Raw genomic sequence first — 12,183 nt, 5'->3', positions numbered from 1 at the left:
TAGAGCGTAGTTCTAAGCGTAGCATTGCTCCACTAAACAATCAATCAGCTATTTTAATTTTCTCCTACACACTGCAACATGAATCAGAAAACAACAAGGTCCTTCAGCATGCCCCACTCAAATTAAGCATCACCATCATAGTCTTTCCAACATACTTATCAGATTCACACGGGCTACTTATTTCTCTCAAGTATCATCACAAACTACTAAAGCAAATTCTGCATTTCCCCCCTTCCGTCAAAATTGTCTATCTAGTATAGAAACAGCCGGAGACACAAATTTACTCTAAATGAACATTTTCAATCAACCAAATTCTGCATCACGCAAGTTATGATATGGATGCTACCTACGGGCTTCTTCTCAAAAAAAAAAAAAAAAAAAAAAAAAAAAAAAAGTTATTGGTCAAATCCTACCTCTGTTATAGAACAGTAGAAACTGCAATAATAAAATAAAATAATTAATTATTTAAAAAGTAAAAAATATTATACTTTTAATATTTATATATATTCAATATACGCTTATTTGTTTTCCCTCTTAAGATTCGCCCACTCCAACAACAAGCATTTATTAAATATTTAATATTGAAAATTGCTGAACAGTACGTTAAACACAGTAACGTAATTATCAAGATAGAACATCTTCATAGTGGATTTATTGAAATTTGATTTGGCTCATGACATTGCTGTTAATGATATATTTTTACCTTCTTACTTCGTATATCTTCTTTATTTTATGAGGATCATTCCTTAACCAATTTAGAGACCAAATAAAATCAAAGAACAAATAGTCTATAACCTGTATGTTACAAAGAAATATGAAATAACAACAATATAGCAAATAGGATATATTGTACAGTACTAGTAAACTAACCAAAAAAAGAAAAGAAAAGAAAAGAAAAAAAGCAGGAAAAGATTAAAAAAAAAAAGGAAAAAAGTTACATAAATTTATCATGGATTCAACTGTATATTCTTGCGCCTCCACTCCTCAAGAACAAGGTATATGACTCCAAAAACCCCCACAAAAATGCCATATGCATAGCTCCATGATTTGTCCTCTTTTGCTAACTTAAACCCATAAAAGATGTTCCCAATTGCAATGAAAATTGTAGCTCTACCAACATAGTGATGGTACCAATTCCAATATTTCCTTGCTTTCGATTCCTTTGTTGGCCTAACTAGAACAGCCATAACCTGCACAAGTGTAGATTGATCAAGTCACACTTAGCCCCAGTCTGGCTAACCGAAAACACCGACTCGACTCGAACTCTAGCATGACTAGTAACTTTACCTGAAGGCACCCAAAAACCAAGATGACCACACCAAGAGTCCTGTGGACGTCGATCGAGTCGTCTTCGAGCCTGAATCCTGTGAACAGAGCGATCGCACCTAGGACGAACCCGATCCCCTGGACCGAGATGTGTGAATAGAACCAGAATGGGTCACATTGCTTGAAGAATCGGGCCGCCGCCACCCCGACGGGGATTACTACCCCCCAGCCGATTATGGCTAGTAGGCCGTGCTTCCTTTTCGAGCTCAAGCTCGAGCTGTGACCGTTTGCTGGCATTTGCGAACCTCCGTCGGCTCCTCCTCCCTCTCCGACATCGTCGCTTCCTCCTTGATTAGACCCTCCCTCATGTTCACTTTCGATATCATCACCTGTACATTTCGTCATGTTATTTTTGTTTTTCACTTCTGTCAAAAATTTTAGACTTCTTGTTTGTCAAATATCTAACGTAAACTATACGAAATAATTATGAGAGGAATCTTGCCACCCTTAACAGTGCTGCCGCCGCTGCCGCCACCACCAGAGAGATTGATGGTCCCTGAGGCCATAGTTCTATGCTGCGGCAAGTATCCACTCGACGAGGGCAAGCTACCGCTCTGCCCGACGGCATAGATCACTTTCTGGAACGGTTGGCCTGTTAACTGGAAAGACAAAAACAAACGCGAATTTTGCGACACGATCAACGACATTCCCTGCACTAGCTTTAAACTCCCTTGGTCCGGTGGGCACGACCGCGAGCTCGTCCCGCCCAGGTAGTACTGCTTCACGGTGCCTGACCCCCCACCGGAGACCCATCCGGCCATCGCGCTGCTCCCGACCATCATCCCGTTCGATGAGAAGCCAATCGAGATATACGTGCCAACGTCTGGTGCTGATAGTACAAAGCTCCATTCACTGGCCCCCGCCTTACCATACTGAACGGCGCAAACGATTTTTCATGTAAATTGTCAGCTCATTTAAATTTTTTGTTTATCAAATATCTAACTTTTATATTTTTTAAAAAACATAAGATCACAGACATATGTATTTTCGAGCATGTTTATAGCAAGTTAAGATTCATACCCTTAAAATGAAATCTTCAGAGCTCCATGCAGAGAAGCAGCTGAGGGAAGAGGTGTTGAAAGGTATGAGGTTGCCAACACTTAGCTTGGAGGAGCATGAATCTGTTTGGGAGCTCACAAGGGATGCATTGGCAACTAGGAAGAAGAGAGAGAAGCTTGGCATGATGAGGGAGAACCCCTTCTCCTCCATAACTCTCTCTCTCTCTCTCTCTCTCTCTCTCTCTCTCTCTCTCTCTCTCTCTCTCTAGTATAGGCAATTAGGAGTACTTGGGAAAATATATAGTGGGGGATAAGTATTCTTTTTCTTAGTTGGCTAATTAACCAACTAGAGGAGGTGATTTGAGAAACCATGGGCTTGTGATGCTTATCCATATATCAAGCATTTAAATAATAGTGAAAGTGGTGGTATACCATGTTTTGAGTAATGTTTTTTTTTTTTTTTTGAGAGAGAGAGAGAGAGAGAAAGGTAGTAGGTTATGTAAATTTTACTTTTTATTTGAAAAAGAATTTAGCTATAAATATGAAATAACTAGCCATCGGACTTAGAATATATTGAATACCAATCATCAAATTTTCTGTCATTTGCGCTATGGACAGTTGGTGAATAATATATGTTAATAGTAGCGATTTGCCATATATAGTACCAATATTTAATCAGTTCTTGTTTAACTAAGATAACAACGTGTAAAACTCATATAAATAATGGACCATCTTAGTCAAGTATCTAACTTTTCAAAATTTTAAATTTATTATATAATTTTTCAATTTGCTTAATTTGAATCAGTCAGCAGCATGTTGACTTGCTATTTGTTGCTTCCTAACAAAGTCACTCAAACATTATGCCTTGCATCATGTTTAAATTTTAAATTTCAACTTTTGAGGAAGGTGGCCTGAATCTACCTACCATTTTAATTTTACTTCGCACCAACTCTGTTATCTTATTATTCTATTGTGTAGTCGCGTGGTTTCCACAAACCCCTTTGCCATCATCTACTTCATCAGAATACTAAATTTAAATATTAAAAATATATATACAAATATAATTAATTACGCCTTGAATTCATGAGACATTTTGCACATGGTGTACTCAACTTGTGAGATTAATAACTTAATTATTTAGTTGTCACGCATTAGTTGGCGTGAATGTTTGGAATTTGGATTCTTAAATCAAATCTAAGAAATTAATTATTTGATTAAGATGTACTTTAATTAAGGACTCTCTGTATTTCACTAAATTACGAGTTACAACGGAGTGGGCTGTGGGCCGGTTTGTTTGTTACTTTGATGGGCCGGCCCAATTAATCAACCATCATCCTAAATATTGGGCCTTCACATTACTTTTACCCCCTCTTAAAAACCCACAGGTAGTCTCGTAGTCAGGCATTAGGCAATCCAAAACTTAAGTTCGAATTTCCCAGTTTTATATATAAGTGATGATATAATTTTTACATACAAGATCTAGAGTCTAGACCTTATAATAATTTTAAAAAATTTTTAATAAAAATTTAGCTGATTTAAACTCTTCTATACCGTTAAACGAGCAAATATAACATATCGATCATTTTACCCCTTCTGATGTTGTTTTTTCTCGAGGCCTTCGTTGCCTCACCTCTGTAGCCAAATTTATCCATTCAATGAATGAAGCAGGTCACGTGCTACCTATTCTCAAAAAACATATCGATCATTTAAATTTCAAATTTTGTGAACCTTTGATCGTTTATTTAGCGATGTCACAAAAAAAAAAAAAATTGATTCATAAATAGTTTAAATGGCCTAGATCTTGTTCAATAGTGCTAATCGTCAATTTTGAAGCTCTATCATCAAAAATAAATCGATAGTAATTAAATCGAGCTGTTACTACCGATAGTAATCCAGCAACACTCTACATAATTTCCTCCACAGAAATCATTGTGATGGACTAAGGAACATTAGCTTAATTAATTAATTAATTACCCTTTTAATTTGTCTCACTGCCACTATTATAACCAGTAATTGGATACCAAATCAAAAGATAATTAATGACCGAGCCAACTAGTACTAATAATTAATCCGTTAGATTTTCAAAATGCTAAAGCCCAAGTAATTAGTATACTAGCCAGAGTGCTTAGTCCTTGGACGTTCATAAACGATCTTTTTCCATCAGCGTCCCACACACCATGTCGTGCTGTGCATTCCACCTATAGTTAAAAAGTAAGTTTTTTTATTAGCGAATCTCATTTCACTTGGATTTTGTATTTTACTTTGTATTTAATTTTTTAAGGGCTTGTTAAAATATTTACATTACATGCTAGCAAAGTTGGTGGAGTAAAAAGATTTTGAATGTCGGTTATAGGCACATGCAAAACCACACTGATCGTTCTAACCGACCGTTAGGTTAACCTACATGCATGCAAGCATTGAAGTAAAAAAGAGACACCCCACAATATATAGCAAGCTTGAGAACAACTTTGTTCAAATTTTTTCTCCTCCTCATCTGTGTTTCATAATCCATGTAATATATAATTGGATCCCATGAGGTCCAATAGTACTGCTTCCCCTTCCTCATCTCCTCCGACGCCGCCGTCGCCTCTGCCCGTCAGCGTTGGGCCGGGCAACCGCAAGTACCCGTTCACGCTGTCCCCATCGCCATCGCCGTCGCCCCCTTTCTCGTCTCCTGGTGGGTCGTCGCCAGAGGCCTCGCCGCTCTTATGCGACGAGCCCTCGGCTTTTTCACTGGACACACTTGTGCGGCAATCTTTTCCACCAGGACGATGGTGGGGTTTCTGCAGACGGTGAGATAGTGTATTCTTTCTCATGTTTAGAAATTCTGATTTATGTTTCCATGAAATTTTATCATGTGTGTGCACGAATCAGCACTGACATTTGATTAAGATTTTGATCACCATGCATGGTGCAAGTTGGAGTTACTGACAAAATCTAGTTATGCAGGGAAAAAAAAAAAAAAAAATTTGTCAGATTCTGTATGTCACTGTTTGAACTTAGTTTGATTGTATATATTTGTAAACCTATGCGACATGTGGTCAGCTCAGATGAAGTTCGCACTAATAAGTTACTTCATAAAGATATCACCGTTGCCATGCATCTCACTTTGTTATTTCGTTTTTGTCCTCATTAACGCACCCTTTATCTGCGGAACTTCGGGTAAATATTAAAATATTTCGTATAATGTATATAACCCTAAGTTGGTGGTAACTTGTTATATGCACAAACCCTACTATACAATACGTTATACAAAGAATTTAGTTATGCATGTTTGTGCGGAAATATTGAAATAAGAATTAGAAATGATATTATTGTTTGTCTATAATTGCAGTTTGGAATGGCTGGTGCTGAGATGTTGCTGTTGCTGCTGCTCTTTTCTACTGTGAACACCACTCAGCTGTGTAGTTAATTAATTACATCATTGTAAACCAAATTCTACCAAATTAAAAAAAAGAGATTACAAGTGCTTGGATCATGAACATCTTACTACTCGCATGCATGTTTCCTTATACATGAGAGAGAAAGATGGGGGGCGAGAGAGAGAGATTAGGGCTGGCAATCCAGCTCATTGTTCACGAGCTGGTTCGTGTTCGACTCGAAATAAATTCGAGATTGATCCAACCAAACGAGTGGAACTTTTTTTGTGAATTTCAGTTATTAGATTAAGATTCTAATTTAATTTCTAATTTTTCTCCAACTTTTTATCTGATAGTAGAACTGACAATTTGACTAGAGATTCGTTTTTTGGCTCGTTAATAAATGAGTCGAACATGAGCTAAATGTTTCGACTCAGATATTTTAACGAGCCAGCTTGTGCTCAGCCTCTTTATTAAACAAGCCGAGCACGTGCCACTCCTATCTTGCTCATGTTCGGCTTGTTGACAGTGGCATGAGCTTTTAGTCAACTTTTTAATATAGAAAAATATATTTGATTTTCTCCACGCTGAAGTATTTATAAATCAAATTTTGTTGTTTGAGTTAAGCTCTTGAAATTTTCATGAGATAATTTATATTTCATTTTAGATTAACTTTTTATTTCTTGTGGGATTTTTTTTTTTTTGAGAGATAGGTAGCATGCTACCCGCTTTGTTTACTTTATTTAGAAATAAACAAACTTAGCTGAAATGTGAATCAACTAGGATTCGAACTTGAGACCTCAAGTACCAACCACCAAGATCCTTTGCCACTTGCGCTAGGGATTAAGTTTTTCATAAAAGATTTGTCACATTTGAAAGGAAATTAAAAAAAAAAATGAAGAGGAATAAAAGGAATCCTCAAACAATGCTACAAGCTCAATTATACAGTGGATTTAAGGTACAACTTTTTTTTTTTTTAACTCGAAAAAAGATATGTTTTTGCTAGTTCTAGCTCGCAATTAATCATAACATGAACAAAATTGAAACCTTTGTTTTATAGTTTTATGAACAATATTCTACGATTGTACAAAATTTAAAATTTAGGAACGAAGCATATGTTTATTGGTAAAAATGCACCGGTACTTTCTCAATTCATCAAATTAAATTAGAAATTTTATTAATTAGTTCAATAATATTTTTGCCGAAATTTATTTGTATTGAATAGCTTTTCATCTTATGGAAGTAGGATATTCCCCAAATTCGTAGCAATTGATAGCTCTCGGCGATTTTAATTTTAACGAACTTCAAATTTAATTTACAAATTTAATTTGAATCAAAATATTTAATAATTGAGAATCTGTTAAGAAAAAAAAAATAAAATTGAAGATTTTTTTTGGATACTCCAGCTCCTCCAAATCCTATTTATAGTGCCAACTATAAATTTGAATATCCGATTATCAAAAAATGATTTAATAGGACGAAGACGGAAGGATAATAATTAGACTCTGCACATATGACTCTGCTCTAAATAACAACCCAGAGCAAAATCTTCGAGAGAAAACGAGCTCAGAAACACATAATTAAATATAATGCGAGAATTTTACCCATTAAAATGTAAATATATAAATTGAAACAACGACTTTTACAAAATGAAGGAATTTAGAATTAGTTTTGTTATCATACAACCCGAAAAGATGATAGGAAACGAGCCGAAAAATATATTTAATAAATTTAATTTAAACTTCCTCCCACAATTTTAACTTAACAATATAAAATCAAGGAAAAACTTCAAAAAACCCCCCTGTGGTTTCGTAGTTTCTCACTTTGCCCCCCTGTGGTTTAAAATGTATCAATTTGTCCCCCTGTGGTTTCTTTTTTCTTTTTTTTTTTATCAATTTCATATTTTTTTCTTAAATCAGTGATAAAGTTAAAATTAAAGGGTACTAAAGTGAATATTTGATAAATCTATATGGTATCTGAAGTTTTTTGTATATAATTTAATAAAATATTAACGAAAAAGCTACCGAAAAGATAAAAACAAAACCACAGGAGGGCAAATTGATACATTTTAAACCATAGGAGGGCAAAGTAAAATATTACGAAACCACAAGGGGGGTTTTTGAAGTTTTTCCTAAAATCAACTTACACTTATTCCAATTTAATTTACCTTACAAATTGAACCAAACCAAACCAAACCAAACCAAATCCATATGTGTGGCTGAGACACCAAGTCCTCTCTTCTCAGCTTTTAGTGGTCTCTTTTGCCATCACTTTCATCCTCTTCCAACTGTCTCCCTCCCAACCCCAGCCCCCATGGCTTCTAATTACTTCTCCACTCTTCTCCTCCCCTCAGGTGACTGACTCTTCTTCACCTCTGTGTTTCCTTTGCATTTTTGTTGTAACATATATGCATATTTTATTGTTGGTTCCTTCAGAATCTTGAATCATTTCTTGTATCCTTATGTGGGTTATGTTAGCATTTTGTAAATTGGAATGATAAATTCACTTTGTTGAGATGTGGGCATGTTAGGATTTGCAAGATAGATCTTTTTCTTTTTTTTTTCTTTTTTTTTTTAATGTTAAATGCTTTTGTTAGTTTCTCTTCTCAGAATGGCTCTTTGGCAATTGGGTTTCTCTATTTGTTCTATATTGTTTCTGAAAGTATTTTACCTCTGCCCCGAAAAAGGGGGAAAGAAAAGAATATTCGTCCCTTTTTCTTGTTGAATATAAATATTAAATACACCGTTTCTCGTCTCTGATAGCTAAAGTTTTCGGAAAACAACGATTATTTTATATAACTTAACATGGTATCTGAGCAAGAGGTCTTAATTTCGTGTCTTGCAAGACCCCTTGTCTCATTTAATTTTTCTCCTATTTAATTCTAATTCACGTCTTGCGCTTATCAAAAAGTCTCGAGCCCAAACGTAAAGGAAGTGTTGAATATAAATATTAGAAACACCGTTCCCTGATAGCTTAAACTTTTCCAAAACAATGATTATTTTATATAATTTAACATTTCTTGAATCTATTTTTCAACATAAGTTGAACTTTTTCGTTGTTTGTCCCTACATTTTTTTATCGGGAACTGATATTGTCAGAACAGTATCTGCTACTGTCAAAGCAAAAAAGGTTCAAAACATGATTAGATACAACAACATATATGTGCTCTCGCAATAATGATATTGCTCCAGCAATATCAATTCCCCTTTTCATCTCTTGTACTTGCACATCCTTTAGTGTTCTTGTGATTACAAATATTAATTTTTATTTCTTTGCCAATTATACACAAATTCTTCTTCTTCTTCTTCTTTTTTCTGGGAATGAATTCATCAAATCGCGTCTAGTTTGATAGTTGTGAGCATATTTGATGTTTACTTTTACTAAAATGAATATATGTATATTTCTTTCAATGTATTTGTCGAATCGAGTTATAAGAAATCATTTGTATTTAGGAATGAGCTTTACCAAGAGAACATGGTGCATCCATCATAGGATTTTTCCTACTAAGGTCCCAAATTTTGAAGGGCACTGCTTTTCTTTTGATCGTGGAGTCGAGGCTTCTAGTACACAGAAGTCCCAAGGAGATGGAGAAAATCTTGCTTCTCGGAGGAGCATTTTTGGATTGATGTTGGGGCTATCTGCTTTTGGATTAAGCAATTCGAAGGCTAACGGAGACGGCTTGCCTCCGGTGGAAAAGCCAAGGTTGTGCGATGATGCTTGCGAAAAAGAGCTTGAAAATGTATGGTGAGACTCTTCTGCTGAAATATTCTTATTGACAACTATGATTAGTAGCATCCAGAACGAGTTTCGATGAAAGTTGCTGGAATTTAGTTATCACAAAAGGCTCAGAAATCTTCTTTTCTTTTCAATCAAATAAAATAATTTACTCATAACAAAGAAAACCATGAACAAATTATGAGTTCAGAGCATGCTGAACCTTCAATTGTTGTCCATTTATTTCATTACTTCATTTACGCTTTATAGTTCTCCCTTACAAATCGTACTATCTTCTACTATAAGCATTTTAGTCGAGATGTCGCTTATTTTTATTTCGTTCTGGGTTGGTAATGGTCTTAATTTTCTTTCCATAAAGGTTCCTATGGTAACTACAGAAACTGGATTGCAGTACAAGGATATTAAAGTCGGTGAAGGCCCAAGTCCTCCAGTAGGCTTTCAGGTGCACCGCTTCACTCACAGATTTACATGTTTCATTTCTTCGTATGTTTTAAGAAACTTGAATTCAATATGTTGGACAACCATAAGTGTTACTTGTTTACCTTTTACTCTGTTTTGGGTCTTGGATTTCAATTTTATGCTCACTGTTTCAATTATAAAATTTTACTCCTTATAGTCTATTCTGCTTAACCATTAAGATTACTGTCAAAGTTGGAACTCTAGGAAGAAAATTGAAACTGAGCTCGAACGTGAAAATTGAAACTCTAAGAATGAAATGGATATCAAAATATAATATTCAGGAACTACGTTATAATGATTGGAATTCTAGTGACGGAACAAAGACCCAGATCAAACTTCCGTCTGTAAATAACTTGATACTTTTATTATGGTTTTTAGTTTTTTGCTTGTGGATGAGCTAACTTTCACTTTCTGTCATCTAGGTTGCTGCAAATTATGTTGCCATGCTACCGTCTGGCCAAATTTTTGACAGGTGAAATTTGTTGCTTTCTACTATTTATACACTAAGTAGTGTTTTTAAAAATTAATACAAAAATGAAAAGTTTCTTGTAGTGTGGGAAAGTCAATCTCATTATCTAATTATGCTATTACATAATACTTCAGGTGTTTAACTAAATTATGTGTCATAATTATATATTAGTTTGCGGAATTGTTGCGATGACTTATTGCTTGGTTTGCATAAAGCTGACTTGTACTTAAAAGTACAATGAAGCAATACTTTTGCACATAAAGAAAAAGAGAAGGGAACTCAATTGGTTTTTAGAGTTTTACAAATTACGCAAAAGCACCTGCTAATACTTTGAAAATATCTAACTTAATTGTTATAACATTTTCTTTACAGTTTAAGCCAATGACAGAGTTTAAGGTCTTGCGGAATTACCTATAAACAGTTCAAACCAATTTCTGAGCAACGCTTCGCAGCTGTTCTTAGTGTTATTTTATGTTGTCTTTCAGTTCATTGGAGAAAGGCCAGCCCTACATATTCCGTGTCGGTTCTGGTCAGGTATCACCATATATCTTCATAAAACTCTTGAGCTCCAATTTTAGTTGTATCTGGATATTCTTTCGGGATCATTTTTTCTTAAACCTCTCCAATAATGAAATCGTATTAATTAGTGTCTTATATAATGTTGGGTATGTTGAATCAAAATGTTCTAGGCTAAATCCATCATTTCATCTAGCCTAATCTATTATCTTGTCCATCTTATTATACTGTTTAGGCTTATAGTCTCCTTATTTCAATATTTTTTTTCCAAAGAAAAGGTGATAAAGGGGCTTGATGAAGGAATTTTGAGCATGAAAGTAGGAGGAAAGCGTCGGCTATACATACCAGGATCTGTGAGTGCTCTTACTTCTCACTTTGAAAGAATAGAAAGGTGTATGGGAGCAAAAAACAACAATGTCAATTTTTGCTGTTCTAAATGGCAGTAATAATAATCTCTTCACCGGAAACCAAACTAGTCGTTACGTTACCGCATGTCTCTAGCGTAATATGAGATTAATGGTAATATGTGCAGTAGATTAGGTGGAAAGATTTAATAAACAACTGCGCGATGGATTAAGATACTAATTTCATTTCCTTCTTTGTGCATGCTTTTTAGGAACTTTTGTTTCTTTTTTTACCTTCCTGTAAAAAGATTGGAGGAATCTTGGAAGCATATGTGAACAATCTGGTGTGCCAATTTTCATCTTTGCCGGAGAATTTGACTCTAACATATCTTTTTTAAAAAAAAATTCTTTTCTTTGGGTAATCTGCTGCAGCTAGCATTCCCCAAAGGCCTCAATTCAGCACCAGGAAGGCCAAGAGTAGCTCCAAACAGCCCTGTCATATTTGATGTTAGCTTGGAGTATATTCCGGGGCTCGACAATGAGTAGTAAATTCATGCTTCTCCATGTTCATTCATTATTTATTATTATCAATTTTTTTTTCTGATGGAATTCGAGTGGAAAGAGATGTCTTGTGTGTATTAATTCGGCATTTGTTTCAACATTTGTATGCAAAGTTTAACTGTGACTGTATGCACATGAATACCAAGAATTCCTTGAAGCGCAACAAAGTTTAAAAAAACCTGTTCATTTTTTGCATTTCATTAATTTACGCATTTTTTTCGCAAGCATTTGCTTTCAGATGATGTCCTTGACAATATCTGATCTGTGTATTTCCGACTAAGGGCTTAAAGCGCAAATCTGTAGGAGTTCAGGGACCAAGGTACAATATCAGGATAGTACAGTGCCACATGAACATTAGTTTGGACATTATTCAGCAGAATACATGTCTCCATACTAAGTAGCATTGATTAATATAT

General features: G+C 35.1%; 2 protein-coding genes across 3 annotated transcripts; one reads left to right on the top strand and one right to left on the bottom strand.

Annotated features, from left to right (window-relative positions):
* LOC109710321 (cytochrome b561 and DOMON domain-containing protein At3g07570-like) lies at nt 948-2,535 on the bottom strand. The gene is made up of 4 exons (XM_020232832.1): nt 2,347-2,535; nt 1,763-2,198; nt 1,288-1,661; nt 948-1,190 (listed from the first exon to the last, which is right to left on the bottom strand). Exons 1-4 carry the CDS (start codon nt 2,533-2,535, stop codon nt 948-950), a joined length of 1,242 nt encoding a protein of 413 aa, XP_020088421.1.
* Nucleotides 7,882-11,945, top strand: LOC109709833 (peptidyl-prolyl cis-trans isomerase FKBP16-3, chloroplastic). 2 transcript variants are annotated; one of them, XR_002216217.1, is made up of 7 exons: nt 7,882-8,036; nt 9,136-9,422; nt 9,777-9,860; nt 10,300-10,349; nt 10,832-10,880; nt 11,136-11,215; nt 11,639-11,657. XR_002216217.1 is itself a non-coding variant. In XM_020232171.1 (7 exons), exons 1-7 carry the CDS (start codon nt 7,997-7,999, stop codon nt 11,750-11,752), a joined length of 699 nt encoding a protein of 232 aa, XP_020087760.1. In that variant the 5' UTR covers nt 7,882-7,996; the 3' UTR covers nt 11,753-11,945. The 2 variants fall into 2 exon arrangements, 1 of the variants encoding a protein (XP_020087760.1); XM_020232171.1 differs by having other exon boundaries at nt 11,141-11,215; nt 11,639-11,945.

Source organism: Ananas comosus, linkage group 5, assembly GCF_001540865.1.
Source record: "Ananas comosus cultivar F153 linkage group 5, ASM154086v1, whole genome shotgun sequence".
Classification (NCBI taxonomy): Eukaryota; Viridiplantae; Streptophyta; class Magnoliopsida; order Poales; family Bromeliaceae; genus Ananas; species Ananas comosus.
This window is presented reverse-complemented; position numbering and strand designations above follow the sequence as displayed.